This window comes from Macrobrachium nipponense, chromosome 49 (assembly GCF_015104395.2).
Source record: "Macrobrachium nipponense isolate FS-2020 chromosome 49, ASM1510439v2, whole genome shotgun sequence".
Lineage (NCBI taxonomy): Eukaryota > Metazoa > Arthropoda > Malacostraca > Decapoda > Palaemonidae > Macrobrachium > Macrobrachium nipponense.
In genome coordinates, this window is record NC_087224.1 from 14,446,162 (window position 1) to 14,466,537 (window position 20,376).

General features: G+C 36.9%; 1 protein-coding gene across 1 annotated transcript in view; it reads left to right on the forward strand.

Annotated features, from left to right (window-relative positions):
* LOC135205245 (cell adhesion molecule Dscam1-like) overlaps nt 1-20,376 on the forward strand; it is a 261,713-nt gene that overhangs the window by 160,375 nt on the left and 80,962 nt on the right. The window contains exon 19 of the mRNA XM_064235593.1: nt 5,752-6,042. Coding sequence (XP_064091663.1) covers nt 5,752-6,042 — 291 coding nt within the window. The remainder of the gene's footprint in view (nt 1-5,751; nt 6,043-20,376) is intronic.

Sequence of the window (20,376 nt, forward strand, 5' to 3'; positions counted from 1 at the left end):
CCTTTTGTTAATTATAAACTTCTTCTTCTTTCCCCCATTTTGTTAATCATAAACACCTGCCCATGAATACCAGTCCTCCTATTTTTGTTAAGACATCCGGAAACAAAATGTAAGCTGTCATCATTAGTATGAGATTTATTTGGTAGAATTATTGCTAGATCAGTTTCAACTTATTATATCCCAGGTAAAGCCAAGTAAGGTATGTTATGAGATCTGAGGTCTTATTTGTCCTGGTGAAAACAAACAAAATTTTATTTTTATATGAATTGTAGTTTTATACGTACTAGTAGTAAATGCAACCTTTTTGTACACAGACTGTAATGGTTACTATTTTCATGTAGGTGTGAGATGTGGTTGACATATCTTTAGTTACATTAGTTAATAATTAATTTAGTCTTGAATTATCATGATACTTATCTTGTAGTTGAATACAGTTACCATTAAGTTTGCTAACATTCTATTGGACATTTAGTGAAGCCTTTTCATTGTGTGTTGGACTTAGTTCAATTTGTAAATATTTGTTAGTATCCTGGAATCACAACTTTTTGTGCTTACACGTTCAATGCCTGCTCTTGAAAATTTGGCAGAGCAGTGTCTACGAGTTAAGGAGTTTGGAAGATTTAAGACAATCGCTTTGACTTCCCCAGATTTTCAACACATTCCATTAGTGTGCGTCATTCATGTATTGGCTCCTACTGAAATTTTTTCCTCGGATAGTATAAATGTATTCAAGATACATACATCAAATAAGTTTCTATCATGCTGCAGGCTGATTTTCCTTTTGTTTGGAGACTGGTTATCAGTTTGAAAATCATTTTACTACTTGATTTCTTATTGGGTATAATACTATTCCCCTTTACTAAAGACTATAGGCAAGCTTCACTGCAGTGTTGAAAAGTTGTATGCTTTTCAGGGGTCTTTCATAAGCTCCATTGCACACCTGAAACATTGCAGTTATGTGCTGTCATTTTGAGGAACCCCCGTAAGGGATTACATTTCCACTTGAGAAATTCAGGGTGTGAAGTTATGCAGTTTGGGGCAGTTTGTTTCCTACTGCATTTTGGCAGTCAAGATTTTCTCTTACAGTCACCGGGACAAAACATATGCAATGGCATAGGGCCAATGTATATAATTAGTCATCTGTATACAGGAATGATATTACACATGAAATCACTTTCAAAGTGTGCTTCCTTTAATAAGTGATTACCAAAGGGCAGGGAAGTCAAATATCTGGAACTGAATAGAAAAAATCCCTCCTTAGTTAGTTTTGGTTATTCTAATACAGCAAAGAATGTCGCATAAGCAGTAGATTTAGAAATCACACTATGAGTTGCAAGAGGCAGTTTGGTAAAGCAGGCAGCATTTTTATTTTATCAGTAACATTATTTGCAGAATATTTATTCTTTGGAAAGATCAGAATTAAGTTGCAAAGTGTTGCATATAAGGTATTTTATCTTATGATGCTTGTTGGGTAAACTTAAGAGAGGCATAGAAATTTCTCTTTAGTGTTTCCTACAAGTATTCATAGCCATGTGGAAATGACATATTAGTTGACTAGTTTCCAGAACCTTTGTCCGTTAAGTACCATTTTGCGGGTTTAAGAATACAGGGCATTTGAATCTCACACAGAAAAACCAGAAATTCTGCCCTTCACTTTTCCTGCGGAGGTAAGGGAGGGTCAGCTTCTTCAGGTATCTTGCACTGTGACAACTGGAGACGACCCAGTCACCCTCCAGTGGTACAAAGACGAGAAGCCTCTAACCAGTTCCCCTAAGTTCATGATAAGTAATGTTGTTCCAAGGATGAGTCAGTTAATCCTCCAGGGAGTTGGGTCAAACCATTCCGGACAGTATACTTGTCGAGCTTTTAACAGAGTGGGAGAAGCTGCCTACTCAGACTCACTCAGAGTGAAGGGTATGGCTTGTTCTAGTTGTAAATTGTGCATGGGACCTTACCTTCATTAACAGTGTTGTGTTGTGTTTGGATTTTTTCAGTTATTCAGCCACTTTTATGTTCTCATTTTAAAACCGTCAGAACTGACCTCTTAAGAAATATTCTCATTTTAAAACCGTCAGAACTGACCTCTTAAGAAATATTGTAAAGGTGATATTTGTGGAAGGAAATTTTCAATATGTTGCGTTCAGTGGGGAAGAAGGGTTGTGTCCTGTGGTTTTGTTCACCCAAAAGACATTTGAAAACTAAGCTGTGACAAAAAAGCACAGAGAGTTTTTTGAGCTAGAATGATTAAATGACTGATTTATTATAGTGTGATTGAACTGGTATAATGGTACAGGTTATTTACAGAGATCACAATGTTTTCTGCCTGTATTTAGTTTATAGAGGGAGTCTCTATTCCTGTCTCTCCTAAACCAAGTTCTCAAGACATTTTTGGTGTCGTGGAAATGGACATAACTGTAGTTTAAGCCCCTTGCCCTTTTAGAGTATGTACATTTAATTTTTCACCTGTTTTATTCATAAATATTTTAATCAAGGAAAAAAATACAAACCCCAAATAATTGTAGCTGTGGTAGGAAGCTTTTATGCGATATGTCAGGACAGAAGGAAGCTCTTGCGTACAGTATATCAAATCCGAGAAGTACAATGTAAGAATGCTCTATTAGATAATGAAATGGGACTCTTCAAGAACATAGAATATTATATAGTTTAATGGTATTGGTTTTAACCAGGGCATTGACCATCATTGTATCTGAAATTCTCCAACAGAAAAACCTGAAATTCTACCATTTAGTTTCCCACAAGAGGTCCAGGAAGGACAGTTGCTACAGGTATCGTGTACCGTGACAACTGGAGACGACCCCATAACGCTCCAGTGGTACAAAGATGACATACCAATCACTTCCTCGCCTAAGTTTATGATCAATAAAGTGGATTCCAAAATGAGCTTCCTAGTTTTAAGAGGCGTGAGTGCCGAGCACACTGGAACTTACTCTTGTCTAGCATTCAATCCTTTTGGACAGCATAGATCAACAGCTCAGCTTTGGGTGAATGGTAATGTGGAAGATTGAGAAGGCTATAAAAAACCTTTTTGTGTATTGTCTTGCCTTATCTTGGTCCACGCACATCTAGACTTCACAGCATGATGTTTCTTTCATTTGAATACCCAGTTATTAACTTTCTTATTTCTGTAGATTCTAACCCTTTTACCTTTTCATACATCTTATCCCAAGGTCCTGTTAACATCATGAATTGATCCAAGTTTTAGGTAGTACAGGATCTGTCACCCCCTTTCCTCTTTTTTCCTTCTTGTAGGTGGTTGAGTGTAAATTCTGCTGTGTGAAAACATGGATATTTGAATTTCAGGACTAGACAAAATGTTTATCATATATCTATCAAGGTTTCAAGGGGACAGTATTAAAAGTATGGTTGCAGAAGGTGCAGAGAGAAAGCAGAAAACTAACTTGAGAGTGTTTTTCTAAATTGAAGAGAGTATATATGTATTAGGGGACCAATCAGCTACAGTTGAAGAAAGAGGGTTGTGTATCTTGTTATGTTTGTGCATCAGCGGGAGGGGTCCAGTTTTGCTGGTCGTCTTAAAAATGATGAAGGTATAGTTACAAAAAATAAATTAGTTTTGCCAGTCTTCAGCCATTTATGGTCTCTGATGGGCTTATGCTTATATATAATATATTTATTTTTTCACAGATTTCAGTGAAAGTTTCTTGTATATTAGAATTGGTTGTGTAATGTTGTTTGGAATCAAGACTGCATCTGTGAATTCTCTAGTCTTGTGAAGTTCATGCTATATATATTATATATATATATATATATATATATATATATATATATATATATATATATATATATATATATATATATATATATATATATATGTATAACAGAATCACGAAAGTTAGGAACATGATAAATCCATAAATAAAGATAAATGCCACGAAGGAAAAATAAACGAAGGAGTCTGCGAGATCTTTCGACTTAAAAAGCCCTTTACTGAAGCAGATATCTGCTTCAGTAAAGGGCTTTTAAGTCGAAAGATCTCGCAGACTCCTTCGTTTATTTTTCCTTCGTGGCATTTATCTTTATCTATATATATATATATATATATATATATATATATATATATATATATATATATATATATATATATATTATAAGGGTTGAGTTAATATATATTCCGTGAATATTTTTTATAAGTTTCAGGTTATAAATAATACATATCTGATAATTCGTGTACGTTTTATGAAGATAAGGATGTAAACTCGAAACTTTATTTCCAGGGAAAACCAGATACTATCTAATTTATGTCTCTAAATTTTTATCATGGTGAGATATGATTCTTGCATAATAATAAAGGTTGCATGGCTGTTCAGTACATTTCAGTGACATTGTGATACTGTATTACAGGAATGCTTTATATAAACAATCATAATTTACAAAAGTACGGTTGCAGTTTGCAATTGGTCCTTGTTTTGCAAAACCGCTCGACACACTACTTCTAGACATACCCCAGGGTTCATCTTTATAGTTCCAAGACAGCCTCTAATTATTGTTCTGTGAACTATACTAGTCCCTTTTTATGGCCACTACCAATATCATTGAAGCTAATCATGACTGGTTTACTACCCACTTAGGGTTACTTGTATCTTAATCATTATTTTGTCTGAATTAAGGAGTTTTGTGGATTTAGTCTGATAAATCTTGATTAATGGTTCAGTTTAGACTTTGCTAAAAATGACCTCATGGCCATTGACTGAAAATTTTTCTGGAGGGAGAACATGTCAGAGATGGAAATAGATGGTAGAAACTCATCCCAAGATTAGGCAGAAGTGAGAAAGTCCTGTCTTCTCACAGGACACAGGTGTTAGCTAGATCTTTTGCTCCTTCTCTGAAATCATCTTCAGCCTTGATTTACCTTAAAGTCTTGTCAGTTGTATAGAAGATATCACTTGCATTTCTGCCATGTTTATCTGTGTGATCTTAATAAGTGATACTGATTTTTTTTTTGTTAGTTGTAAGATAAGTGTAACTAGTTTTTTCTAAAATAGAAGAGTCCATTTCAGATGTATATTGGGACAGTTTTAAAACCACTTCAGTTGGTTGCTTAGGAGGATATGAGGTTCAGTTAGTTGCTTAGGAGGATATGAGGTTCAAGAGGCAGCTTTGATGGTGCTTTCTGTTATAGAGAATACAGCACAATCTAGAAAAATGGTCTGGATTTTTATTCTTATGTAGAAGTATCTCCCATTTCATTGAAGACTTTCAATGCTAAAGTCTTGACAGATAAATTTGACCACAAAGCCATCTTTCTGATGAAGTGACATTACTATTCTCTGATGCAAATGAATTTATTAAAATTTTGAACTTGCAATTGTCTAAACTGCTTGAATATTGCTTATTCTTGTAAGCATGGTAAGTAACTATAGTCTGAGGTTGCTTCTGATTTATGAAGGTGTCTGTATTATCAGTGCCTTTCTGCAAGTTGAGAAAGTTGACAATATGTACTATCATACATGAATTTTCTTACCCCAGGGTTAACCCCCCCCCCCCCCCAAAAAAAAAAAAAAAAAAAAAAAAAACGTGGTGTTGTCAGTGTTGTAAATAAATGTTGACATTGTGATTGCAGGTAGCGGTGTTATCGTGCTGTTCTTGTTGCAGATATAATTATAGACTGTGATTACTTTTCTGATGGCAATTTCTTTCCAATGAAGGAACTAATAGCATTTTTTACCACAAAGTTTCTCAAAGGCACTCTTGCTATATCTTCCTCCCCCCCAGCCATTCCCGTCATCATGCCTTTCATGATTCCCCCTGAAAATTTTGAGGGCGTGTCTATCCAAGTTCTTTGCACGCTGTTGTCCGGCGACGACCCCATAACTTTATACTGGCTCAGGGATGGCATTAGCTTGAGCACAGAGAGCCTTGACGGCGCCACTATAACCCCTGTAAACTCGAGAACGTCGATGCTGGCCATTCCTAGCCTGAGCCAGCATCACTCTGGAGAGTACACTTGCGTTGCCACCAATCGTGCAGGCCAGGCCAAACACAGTGTTACACTGACTGTCCTAGGTATTTTTTTAAAACACCGTACAGGTTTTCTTTTAGCTGTTGAATGCATCTTTTTATCTTTTTGCTTTTTTATTTTACGTATTTGAATTAGCTTTCTGTGTTTTTGTTTGTTGCCTAGTCCATCACTCTAATCCTACATGTGGAGAGTCCTTATTGCAGGAACAATACATCCAAAGAATTGCACTCACAGATGTTTTAGGGTAGCTTGGGTCTCACTGTAGAGTATCTTTAGAACATGACCAGTGCAGATGTGGTGAAGTCCTTCTCTCGAGCCACGAGAGCAAGGGAGGTCCAACCAGTGATGACCTGTGTGATAGTTAGGTCAGTTGGGGTCTTGTAGTAGAGTACGTTTTGTTGGGCAAATAATCAGAAAGATTTGTTTCACGTTTGTCGCCATCAGTCCCCCCTCGCATCATCCCCTTCCAATTTGAGGAGCACATTAAAGCCGGGAGCCTTGTGCAAGTTATCTGCGTGGTAGGAGAGGGGGATTCCCCAATTGACATACGCTGGACCCTCCACGGGGAGGAGGTGCGCCCCAAGCTTGGCATTTTCACCCAGCGGGTGGGCGAGAGGACGTCCATATTGAGCATTGACCAGGCTGGATCCGAACACCGTGGGTCTTACACGTGCCTGGCGTCGAACCACGCCGGTCGAACAAATCATACCGAAACGCTTTGGGTCAATGGTATGACCACCTGCCATTGTGCCGACTGTCTTACGCAGTCGCTTTAGAAGATTATGTACTGTACTGTGCTTGCTGTTGAGTTTAACTGCCTGTGGAACTATTTTTCTTTTTTCCTTATATAATTTTGGTGCATAGATTATTTCTTTCCATTTCTTATAATACTCTCTACAGTTTCTCTTGATAGTTCTTATGTTGATTTCATAATCTGGAGATACTTAAATATATGGACTTTAAATACAAATTGATATATTGTTGTTCAGGTTTCTTGTAATTACAGGAATGTTAGAGATTTGATTCAAAGTTTATAGCACTATCAAATTGTTTCCCTGTGGTTTAGTGATGATGTGCTTATACAAGTTTACATGCCTGCAGTAAATCTATAGATTATATTTTGTATGCAAATGCCTTTTTGCCTGTCAACACTTACACAGTTTCTCTCTCTCTCTCTCTCTCTCTCTCTCTCTCTCTCTCTCTCTCTCTCTCTCTCTCTCTCTCTCTCTCTCTCCTCTCTCTCTCTCTCTCTCTCTCTCTCTCTCAAATACATATAGAATTTTGACATTATTTTTCTTCTGAGAGTTTGTTAAATGACACCACTTCCTGTTCTGTACCCTTCTAGACTCTTGTGCACCGTATTATTATCCTTTAAATCTAGATTCACTCTAATTATTATCTTTTAAATCTAGTTTCCCTTTAAACTTTTCGTCTATTGCATCTATAACATACACTGCTCTGTAGCATCTCACACACCTGTAATCTCAGTAACCCTTATTTACTTATGTTTTGCACCATCTGTTATGTCCATCTTAATCAAAAAGAAATCTGACCCATTTGCTCTTGAAATGTGATCAAGTGGAAAAATGATGTCCACCCATTGTTACAGAATTCATAAATGCCCTAGTCACTGTGAGATCATATAATAAAATATTATTACTGCATCTTATTAAAATGAAAATCAGCATTTAAACATTCACACTTAAACTTGTGTTTTAAAAAATGAATTGATGTATTGCCTGATATGATTGTTTCTGAAAATAAACAAAAAAGTTTGTTTGTACAGTACGTATCTGTATTATTTTCAGGGGTTCGAACTTGAAACTGTGAATTAAGACCATGTCAATTGAGACTTTGCAAAATGCAAATTGTGAATTTCCTACCAGATAATACGAATGACCAGTATTCATGATGGTTTTTTTTATATATATAAAACTGTAGAAAATAGCAGTCCTATTTGTAAATGAATGACTAGCTGTTCTGTAGCATTGAAACGCATGACTCTCTGTTGTAGATTATGTTTTATGAAAATTTTGTGAAGATCTCTCTATACGTACATACTATATATATATTATATATTTATTTTTGTAATTAAGTTGACCTCATCCTTAACCTGCAGCAACAAAAGGTGCCCTGATTGCTAATTCCCAAGAAGTCCTTTACATATATATTTTTTTTTTCAGCAGAACAAAGTCTGAGCAGTCACTTCGCATTTGGGTTCATACGAGGAGTGATTGAAGAGATTTTTCCGATTGCTGATTTGTTTATTAACTGTCTTTTGAGATCTAGGTTGGATTGCTTACAGTCCCATGCTTTTGTCTGTTTCTATCCACAATGTACATGGTTCAGAAATGGTGTAGACACTTCCTTTTCTTGCCTCTCTCTTTCTCTCTCTGTCACTCTCTCTCTACGGCATTTTAGTATATTTTGCTGGTTTCTTTGTTTTCATAATGGTTTTTGAAAGATTTATAGCTTTGCTTATTTTGTTTACAATTCAAAATTATGTTGCCAACTTTGCCACACCTTTGGGTACCGTCTTTGGAATTTGATGCAACATTGGTGACGCTGCGCTTTGGGATTGTCATGTGTTTTCGAGATACTAGGGTGGTTTGGTTTCCAGAGTATTCACAAAATAATCAATACAGAATTACAGAATCATAGAACTGAAACTGAAGTATTTGGTGTTCAAAAGTTTGCCGTGACACATCTGGTAAAATATTTACAAATCAGGTGCAAGGAGGAAGGTTGCATAAAAGTCTGTTTTATGTCTACAGTATTTTTTTTTCACTCTACTCTGTATGTGTGTTTTAGTTGCAGAAATAAATCTGAGGATGTATTCCAGCCACTGAATACAGATTTCTACTCTTTTATCGACATTTATTTGGGTAGAAGTCCATCCGTTTGATTATTTTTGTATAGTAGTATATACCTTTTACAGCAGAACTTGAAATGCAAAAGTTCCCTCATTCTTCATTCTTGCCATTTTTAAACCCGCTTTGCAGAGCCACCTCAGATTCGACCTTTTGAATTCGAACCGGAACTTCTGTCCGGTTCAGACACTCAGCTCACCTGCTATGTCATTCAGGGTGACCCCCCCCTGCACATTGCGTGGTACTTCCACGGTCAGGAGGTATCCCACGTGATGGGTGTAAACACTATGAAACTGGGCAGCAAATCCAGTATTCTGAGCATAGAGCATGTGACCCATGCTCACGCAGGTGATTACACCTGCGTTGCAAACAACCGCGCCGGAGAAGCACGCTACAGCGCATCTCTAATTGTTCATGGTAAAACCCTGTCAGAAATATTCATCTCTAAAATCATTTGGCTCTTGGAACGTTAAGATCTGAATGGGAGATATAAGTAGATGTTCTTCTTGCTTGCTTGGTTTTCATTGTTTTAGTTCACAACATTTAAGTTGCAGAATCCCTTAGCAAATATTCCTTCTCCTGATCCCTCTTCTTCCAGTTCACTAGCTGTTTAAAACCTTTTTATGCATATTTACAATTTTGTTCAAAATTTCCACATTGGACTGTGATACCATATTGGACAATATGGAGTTTGAAGAAGTTACGCCAACTCAAAAGTTGATGTCAAGGCATTCATCCTATATTATAATTTCCCTTTGATTAATATGCATAATAGATGAGACTTTTTAGGGGACTTTTTTATGAGAACAATTGAGAAAGAAATACGTATTGATCTTGGATTTGTATTTGAAGATTGATTTTAGGAGAAATTTCATTATGCCTGTAGTGGTAAGATTGTCCTGACTCATTCACTGTAGGCTTCAACTCTGGATACAAAATTACTGTGATATGATATTGTGTTTGGTACAAAAAAAAGCACTTAGTTATCCCAAAACATTTACATGTATGTGTTATTATAGGTTTATGGTAAACCCTTCATTCCAAATCAAGGAATGAAGTCACTTATGCACTTAAGAAGCTATGAAAAATTCAACTTGAAGTGTTAATATGGACAAGGTCACACAGTTAATTGGATAATGAGAATCTTGCACAATGCACTTATATTTTGTCTGTGTTAGTTGAACCATAAAACATCTAAAAGGTAGAAAATTTAATTGGGTTTAGTCAAACGAAATTCACATACTACAACAGTGCATTAACAGCTGATGTTCTGTATCATGACATGGAGGGTTTTGAATACACAAAATTGACCTGTTGTTCAAAAGGTGGCAGAAAATAAATGCATTTATGGAATTTACCCTATATAGTAAACCTTCTTTCAGTCAAATGTTAAATATCCAACACATTTGATCTTACCCAACTCATCCAATATTATTTCATGGAAATGGTTACTATAGTAGATTTGATGTCTAGGCCCCGTCCCTTACGACGCTCCTGATTGGCTGTTGATAACGCCAATCTCGAGAGTTCACATGGCAGGATGTATGTTGCACCTCTCTTGAGGTATATGTTTGAAAGACATATCCCTCAGGAGAGGTGGAACATACATCCTGCCTATGTGAACTCTCGAGAGAGTCTGAGAGTTTCCAGCCCTGTGACTGGCTCATCAACAGCCAATCAGGAGCGTCGTAAGGGACGGTCCTAGACATCAAATGCACGATTGACGTGAATCTACTATAGTACTTGGTTTATCTAAATTATTTGTAAACTATTATATGTACACATCTTCACAGACAAGATATGGTCTTGACAAAGCATGATTAACATCAAAACTTTCAAGTTCATTTCTTGGTTATTGTCATCTGTCCACAAAATGTCTTGCATACTACTTGACCAGAATCTTTCTTGAATGTCTGTGGTATTTCATTTCATTTTTTTTTTTTTCAATATGAACAGTCTCCACAAACCAGTCTTTTCTGATTTCTTATTTATCAGCAGCTGCATTTTTTCAGTTGATGTTAACATATTAATGTGTAATGCAATACTGACACATACTGCCTTAATTTTGGTATGATAGGTAGGAGGTTCTGGCTGCCCATGCAACTCTTGAGAAGAGTAAGAGAAATTCCCTGGTATACAAAATATTGCTTATCAACCAGTAGTAAAAGTTGAAATTTAACCCTGTACACAAAGAACAGAACTCTAGTATTGTCTGAGCTGAAAATGTTTAGTGAATGATTGAACTGTACTACAGTAGGACATGTATGATTAAGCTGAATGTACTTACGGTACTGTGTAGAATGTAAAGAATTTATGTATGAACTTACCTGTAGCGATATATGGTTAGCTGACTTATCTGCGATTTGAGTATGGATATTTTGTGGCTACAGGTAATAAGTTCCAAAGTTCTCATTCATTTGCATAAATTTGCACAACTACTGTGGTAACATCAATCTATCATTTTCACGGTGAGACACTTTTAATCCAGGTGTGTGCAGTTTAAAATTTTATCAGTGATAAATTACTCTCCCTAATGAGGAGTGCTTAAAGCAGTTTTATCTTTTAATTAAAGACTGTTGCAGGAGCAGCTAAAAACTCTTGACTCTTGTTGATAATCTTCATGTGTGTGTTTATGTGGCTTGACTGCAGTCTTTTTCAAGAACAGCCGTTTAGAAAACGGGCCTGCAACTTTGTTTTGAGTATTGAAATGTCAGTGTTTTGTCATGCAAAGTGATGGCATTAGTCTGGCAGATCCACACTAAAGAACTGTATTAATTTGATTGTGCATTGTTGTATAGGTATCAAAACAATAGTGCGTGCAGGAAATCAGTATTGAAAAGATAAATTTGGTGTTGTAATGTTGTTAATGCCCTCATTCCTTGTGTTTCACAAGGTCAGTCTGTCAGAGAGACCTTGTTGAGTTTAGCCAATGCTCTCTGTGTGTAAAGAACTTCAGTGTTGTACCCCTCAACCTGGAACCTTCACGACGGTATGTATTGAAGAACCATTTGACCTGATGTGTTTGCTATTTTCTGTCACAATTAAAGAGAAAGGAAAACATGATATATATAATTCACAGACCCGCCAAGAATCCGCCCATTTTCCTTCGAGGGAGAGATCACGTCGGGGAAGGACACTCAGATAGTTTGCTATGTGACCGATGGGGACACGCCCTTGACAATAAGGTGGTACTTTCACGGTCGAGAGGTCTCACACATAATGGGTGTCAGCACTGTCAAGCTGGGCGCTAGGTCAAGCATTCTGTCAATCGAACACGTCACTCACGGTCACTCAGGAGAATACACTTGCGTGGCATCTAACTTGGCTGGAGAGGACAGATTCTCAGCCTCTTTGGCTGTTCATGGTATAATCCGCTATGAGTGGCGTAGAGTGATCTGGGATATGCTTCTTCTTATCATTAGAAATCTGAATGCACACTTCATTAATCTCATGTAGTTATCCTCTTTGCTATTTCCTAACTATTTCACTTCATCAGATCTAAAATTCGTGAGGCTTCTCCCTTTCCAAAGAAATTTTTTTTCATTTACAAATTTTTATATGCAAACACCTTCAAATTTTCTATACATTTTTAAAATCTGTGATTTAGGAGACAAAAACAGAGGCCCAAACAGAAGTCTCACAAATCAGTCGTACTTAAAGCTGTATATTTTCCGAAAATCCAGACCCACCCGTCATCGTGCCATTCAACTTTGGCGGCATGGAGTTGTTTGAAGGAGGAATTGCGACGGCAACTTGCGTCGCTGTCAGGGGATTGTTGCCACTCACAATCTCGTGGACTTTCAATGGCGAACTTCTGCATTCTGACGACACGCGGAAGGTCAATCATTTCGGCGACAGGACCAGCATTCTGACGATTGAGCCCCTTAGTGATTTCCACAGGGGCATTTATGGGTGCGCCGCCCTAAACCGAGCCGGAAGTAGCGAGTTTGAGGCGGAGTTAGTCGTTCAGGGTAGAGAATCATTTACAGATATTCCCCATATTTACCGGACTATTTCATTTGCGCATGAGACCAAACCCTGTAATTTTGACATTTTATATGTGGTGCTTTGTTCGTTCCATGAATACTGCCCTCTGCATCAGAGTACGTACTATACTCGAAAGACTGAATGTTGAACACTGTTTGAACAGAGTTTCTCTGAGGAACTGTGCTTATACAGTAGTTATATGTGAGATATACACGATCATTGGATGCAAAAAATAAACAAAGTTAATCCCCACACCCCTTATAAATAGTTCAGTGTCATGATTGTGTTTTGTACTGCTGTATTATACCATGCTTTTGTAATGGCCATCTTCCTCACCTTCCCTTCTGTAGTAATATATTGGTCAACAGTTCACATAGCTTGTTTTAAGTAGTTTTTGATTGATGTACATAAGAAGTATGGTAGAATATAAACTAGATTGTACATTATGAATTTACAGTACGTACTAAGATTTATGAAGATATTTTCATAGAGATATATGTATATTATTTACATACATGTACACATTTATCTAAATAAATACATACATACTCTTATGATAATATAACTTGATAGTTCAAAGTATACATAATTGTGTTTTATATATATATATATATATATATATATATATATATATATATATATATATATATATATATATATATATATATATAAACAATATTAGGTCATTTTAAAGTAAAGTATGATCCCTTCAGCCACCCATCAGTGAACCCAACTGTGATTTGCTACCAGCATCAAGTGGGGTCCAGAAAGGAATGTGGGAATAAAAGCCCCATCCTTGTAAAATGTCCAATGACTCAAAGAGTCCTCTCTCCCCTCTCCACATAAATGGGAAAAACTGGTTAATTGATCGATAAAGTTGAGCACCCCCTCCCCAATTATCTGGGGCCTTAGGGTTGTGATCACCAAGGTCATGAGTCAAGCAACTTCATCCCTGTAGACCTAGCTGGGAATTCTGCCCCTTTGTACAACCCCAGGGGTGGGGGGGGATAGTCATACATGATAAGTGCCAGATTTTAGGGTTCCTATAGGCACTGGAAGAGTTGGAAGACTCTGAGCTTCTGGGTTGTGTATGAGATGGGGCGGCAAGAAATAGGTTGAGATTAGTCGAAGGAAAATCAGGGAAAGACCTGACTGAGTGATGGAAATTTACAGAGGTCCTTTCTATCACATATTGGAGGCACCTATATATATATATTTATATGTATATATACACACACATACAGGTAGTCCTCATTTATTGGTTAATGGCGGTCCGGTTTTATGGAGCTTGTCCAGCGCCATAAAATTGGCTGTTTATGGTTATTGGTGCCATAAGTTGTCGATAATAGAGTTATGGTGTCATAACATACCTAACAGAGGCGCCAATAACCAGATGTCAGCGCCATAAATCACTGAGTTTCGGTCAATGGCGGTTTTCACTTAGCACCCCACCAATAACTGGGGACTGCCTGTGTGTATATATATATAGTTATATATATATATATATATATATATAGATATATATATATATATATATATATACGTATATATATATAAACGTAGATATATATACAGTATATACATATACCATATATAATATATATAATTTATATATATATTATATATATAGGTAGTATATATATATATATATATATATATATATATATATATATATATATATATATATATGTTATATATATATATATATATATATATATATATATATATATATATATATATATATATATAATATATACTATATATATATATATATAAACTATATATATAAAAGTGCGTGCACCATGAATTTGTGCATAACCCTTTCATGCTCATTTGTGAGCCACAGATATTCATTAGTGTCAGAATCACTTGACTTTGGGAATGAATCACACCCATGCCTTTTATGGTAAGAAACCAAGAGTGATAATGACATTATTGTAATGCAGCCGCCAGTTGGTTTTAACAATCTTCGTCAAGTATTCAATTTTTTTTTTTTTCTAGATGATTAACTCTACTGCAAAGTATAACTTGAGAAAAGGAAGGGTATTCTCACTTGAGTAAACTTGAAAGATGAAGGAATGTAACTCTCTCTCTCTCTCTCTCTCTCTCTCTCTCTCTCTCTCGCTCCTCTTCTCTCATCTCTTCAATCTCCTCCCCCTCAATCCTCTCCTCCTCTCCTCCTCTCATCCCTCTCCCTCCCTCTCTCTCTCTCTCTCTCTCTCTCATATTTTTGTCTTCTTAAATTGTATTTCCCTTAAGTGCTGTCAATTCTTGAGCAGTAATTTGGATTTTTATAAGGGAAGAACTAAGATTACTGTGAAAAGTGAGCGCTACTCTTCTTTTTCAGAATGCATATGCAAACAAATATCCACTTTATAGTTATGTATATATTCTTTCTGTATGGTAAGAGTGCTAAGAAAGACAGTATAATTGACTTCTTCCAGAAATATTTTAACTATTATTCGTGGATGCGCCCACATTAAACCTTTTGGAGAGGTTCCTGCTGTATGAAAATCACCCTCTCATTCTTTATCACAAAAGACAAACATACATGCAGATTTGGTGTTTTTGTCTGTTGTATATCTGTGTGTGAATGCATTCTTTGGTTGAATTGAGGACTGGTAACAATAAACAGTTTTTATAAGCAATAACATGAGGTATAGTTTATGTAAACAGTCAGATTTTAATGAAAATATTTTTTCGAGTATTCTCTAATCTTTCATGGAATTTTAAAGGAACATTCTGGAGTTAAATCAATAAGTATTGTAATCATAAGACTCTGGTTAGCCCGCATACACAGGCCATTCTTGTTTTTATTTTTTTTATATTGAAACAAAAGATTATTTGCTATTAAATATACTTAAGCTTGTCTTTCATATAAGTTAATATTAATCGCATTCGACTACACAAGTGTTTTTAAAACTTTGCTTGTGTTGTTATGGTATTTACATACATTTTCTTACACAGATGACAAGGGGAAGTTGATTTGTAGTGTAGAGGAATGTTACAGTACAAATGCATTTACGTACATCACCTTAGTAGCTAATGTCTTATGAAAAGACCTTCTGGCATTTTTAAACAGATAAACATTACTTTTGAACTTCAATTACTTGGGGGTAACGAGTAGAAAATTACACTACAATGAATCATAACTTTGTACGTAGTTGTTCGGGAAGAGATACGACAACTATTCACTAAATTAAGTTAGGTTATTCAGCAGTCAGTAATTTGAAATTAGATGTGATTTTATTTGTTGTTTCCAGAAACATGTTTGTGAAAATTACAAGATTTTCCAAACTTTTACCTTTTATCTTCTCTAGGAAATACAAATAGAAAGCAGAACTGATTATACTGTTTAGCACTCCATATGTGCTGTACTTGTGTGTATATAGACAGAGCTCTGTATATGTTGCATACTGTTGTTTTATATATGTATGTGTGTATATATGTACTGTGATTATTTTTGCAGTGTATATTTTGAGAGAATGTAAACATTTAGATATACAGCATTTGATTTTTTAACATGTTTATGTCATACAATAAAGATGTTTATGTGTGTGTGTGTGTGTGTGTGTGTGTGTGTGTGTGTGTGTGTGTGTGTGTGTGTGGGTAGATGTTTTGCCTTGGTGTCATGGTATGTATTCTGTATAACACACAGGTTAGTTGCTGCCCTTTACCACAAAGCTATGTTAAACTTACAGAACCACCTATGATCATACCAGTGACTTTTGGTGGCTTTGAGGTGTACGAGGGTGATGCTGTGCAGGCGAGCTGCATGGCTCGTAAAGGCGATTTGCCAATGACCTTTCTTTGGAGGTTTCGAGGAACTCTCATATCTCCCTCGGAGGACGTACGTATCGTGAACCTTGGTTCTCGAAACAGCCTCCTCTCCATTGGTCGCGTGGAAGCTCGTCACCAGGGCGTATACATTTGTGAAGTCACTAATGCCGCTGGAACTGCTCAGTACGCTGCAGAACTGAGAGTCAATGGTACTTCATTCAGTTAGGGGTATTAGAATGCCTAGAGAACGCCAGTTTTCCTGTACGTCCGTAGGGTGACACTATAGGCATTATGTCCCTTTAGTTCCATCCTCAATATTTTTTGCAGTGCTGTACTGTAGTAGTTGTCCTGTTCATTTATAGTAGTATTGCATTGCCTAGTACAGTATAAGATAACTGAATCCTTTGATTTTCACTTACAGAACCACCCCAGATATTACCAATAGACTTTGGCTCAGAAACTTTTAATGAAGGTGACCTGGCCCAGGCTAACTGCGTTCTACGTAAAGGCGATTTGCCAGTCACCTTCCAGTGGATATTTAATGAGAAGCCTCTGTTAGCGTCCGATAGCGTAGAAATTTTAAATGTTGGAGGAAGAACAAGCCTTTTAACAATAAATCCTATCCACGGTCACCACCAGGGAAACTTTACTTGCATAGCAACAAATGATGCGGGCACTGCCAGTATGGTAGCTGCTATAAGTGTGAATGGTACTTTAATCATAATTCTTTGGAGACATATTTTAGTAGGATGCTGTGGGATTATGTTAGCACAACTGTTTTGTTGCTGGTATCAGGCACGTTCGGCACAGCTTTATTCCTTTTGGTACGTGGTGCTTCTCTCTGCTCCTTTTAACCCAAACAATTGCTGTAACTAACAAAAATTTAAAAATATATTCTATTGCAGAGCCCCCTCAACTAATACCTATAGACTTTGGGGAACCCACATTTTTTGAGGGAGACTTGGCTACGGCCACATGCGTACTTCGTAAAGGCGATCGCCCAGTGAGTTTTAAGTGGAAGTTTCAAGGGACAGAGCTCCACGAGTCAGACGACATTCAGATTCTTAGTGTTGGAGGCAGAACTAGCATCCTGACACTAGATCCTGTACTTGCACACCATCAAGGATTTTACAGTTGTAGTGCTACAAATGTTGGTGGGACATCCGAAGTTAAGGCGCAGCTCATTGTCAATGGTATAAAAGAAAAAAGAGAAACCAAGGTTGATGTGGGGTTCATTTACTAATATTTTTTATGGCAGATCTCTGATATTAGCTTAATGCTCTACTAACTACATGAAACCTCTCCCTGTTCCTTGTATTTTGCAAATGCTGTAGATATATAAGCAAAGGCCTTCTTTGTTGCAGAACCACCTGAGCTCTTGCCGATAGATTTTGGGTTAGAAGCATTCTATGAGGGGGACTTAGCCCAGGCCAGCTGTAGGCTTCGAAAGGGAGATGAGCCTGTGGTGATTAGGTGGCTCTTAAATGACATTGAATTAGTGAATTCGGACACCACTCAGATTAACAGTCTGGGAAGCAGAACGAGCGTCTTAACTCTAGACCCCATTCGTGCCCACCATCAGGGCAACTATAGCTGTAGCGCAACCAATGACGCGGGTGTTACGAAAGTTTCGGCAACTCTGATAGTGAATGGTATAGTGTTGAGAATGACTCAAACTGATGGCTTTTAGCTTTTGGGGCACTAAAAATACAGTATTAACCCTCACAAGGTTTCCCCCTCTTACTTCATATGATTGCCCTTTCTCCCTGTTCCTTTAATAAACTTGGCAGAGTAATGTTATGTATACCTGTTGGGTAACTTGCATGCTAGGGGCTGGTGCAGGAATGGGACTTTTTGGAAGAGTGGGAATTAGTGCTGAGAATTAATCCATAACATTTTCCTTTCCCATTTTGCAATTTCCAGGATGAAAGACTGGAATTGATGAATATATTCATAGAAGTGTGTTAGGTTTTGTACTGAGGCTCAGGTTCTGTTGTATTGGGATTAATTCTGATTAGGCATTTCACTTTCTCATCCCAAGGAAAAGAAAGATATACTAATTTTGTAGGTGTTTCATATTCTCTTCAATTTTACCTAAATAATCATTTCACTGAGTATTGTTAAAATGAGATCCAAAGTATAACTTTAAGCTGGTATTAATTTCATACATAAATTGTATTTTCTTAATGATTCACTAATTAAGGGTTCAGAGGCCAGCAAGCTGAATTTAACAGAGAAAATGTACAGTAAGGTGTAGCTCAAATTATTGTCATGACTTAATTCCTGATTATGTGTTCTGTTCTTTTGAAGCTATATAACTTCCTTGCAACTAGTTCTTAATTTGTTACCAGTTACAACTTGTAGTTTTCTTGTAATGCCATAAATTGGACTCATGTTTGTAAGTATCTCATTTATCTATATACTATATATATTATATATGATCACTCACATTCTAGAATTGATGTGTTCTGTGTATGCCCTCAATGAGCATTCATTCAGACTTGCATACTGCACAGTGCAATTGTAATTTTTGTTGAAAAACAGTAAAGACATTTATCTTACAGATCCTCCTCAATTATTACCTATAGACTATGGATCTGAAGCGTTTAATGAGGGAGACTTGGCATAAGTGAGTCGTGTACTGCGAAAGAGTGACCGTCCACTTAACGTCGGCTGGTCACTGGCTAGCAGAGACCTCGTCAGCTCGGCTGATAGACAGGTTCTCTCAGTGTGGGAAGCAGTATAGTTGTATAGTTAGATCCCGTGTGAGTGCTCTTCATCAAGGGATGTACGTACGCGCGCACTGTCAACAAAAATTCCGGCTGGGATAAGCCAGAGGCAGAGAAGCTTAGTACTTGATTCTTATTGGTACAGAAGAGGTTTTACCAAGCTGGTCAACATTGGGTACTGATGATATGATAAGATTCTTTTAAAAAGGCTTCTCTTTTGATTTGACAATAGCTAGGTCAATTATTATCATCATCATCTCCCTGTTCCTCTCAAATGACTCTCACAGAAGCCGCCCGTTTTATTTTGACAAATTGATCCAAAGGAACTTGTTTATTATTTTCTTTACAGAACCACCCCAAATTTTACCAGTAGATTTTGAAGCTGATGCCTTTTTCGAAGGGGACATGGCTCAGGCCAATTGTATGCTCCGTAAAGGGGACCGTCCCGTTCAGTTCGTGTGGCTGTTCAATGGGATCAAACTTGTTAGCACAGATGACACTGTCATTTCTAGTGTGGGTAGTAGGAGCAGCATCCTAACTCTTGATCCGGTTCGAGCTCATCATCAGGGGAATTACACTTGTAGCGTCTTTAACAAAGTTGGACAGGCCGAGTACACGACTTCCATTACCGTCAATGGTATATGAGATTTGTTTGCTAGGTGTTTTGGGAGTTTGCTCATACAATATCTTCATTCTCTCTCTTTGACCTCAGTTTAAGAAAACAATTAACACCTTGCATTCATAGCTCCATATGAAAATTGTGATAAACATGAATGTATCAAGGTCATCATGATTAGTTTGCATGTGTAAAAATTGAAGAACTAGAATATTAATCGTACTGCTAATTCAGAATGATGAATTTCATGTTTATTACACATTTTCATCATTCCTTACCTTTTTTAATGCTTAATGTATCCTGTTCATATGTAAGAGGTTCACTCACTGCATTTTTGAAGTGTCTAACATGGAAAGAAGATCTGATTTGGCCTCTTTAATATGGACGAAAGAACTT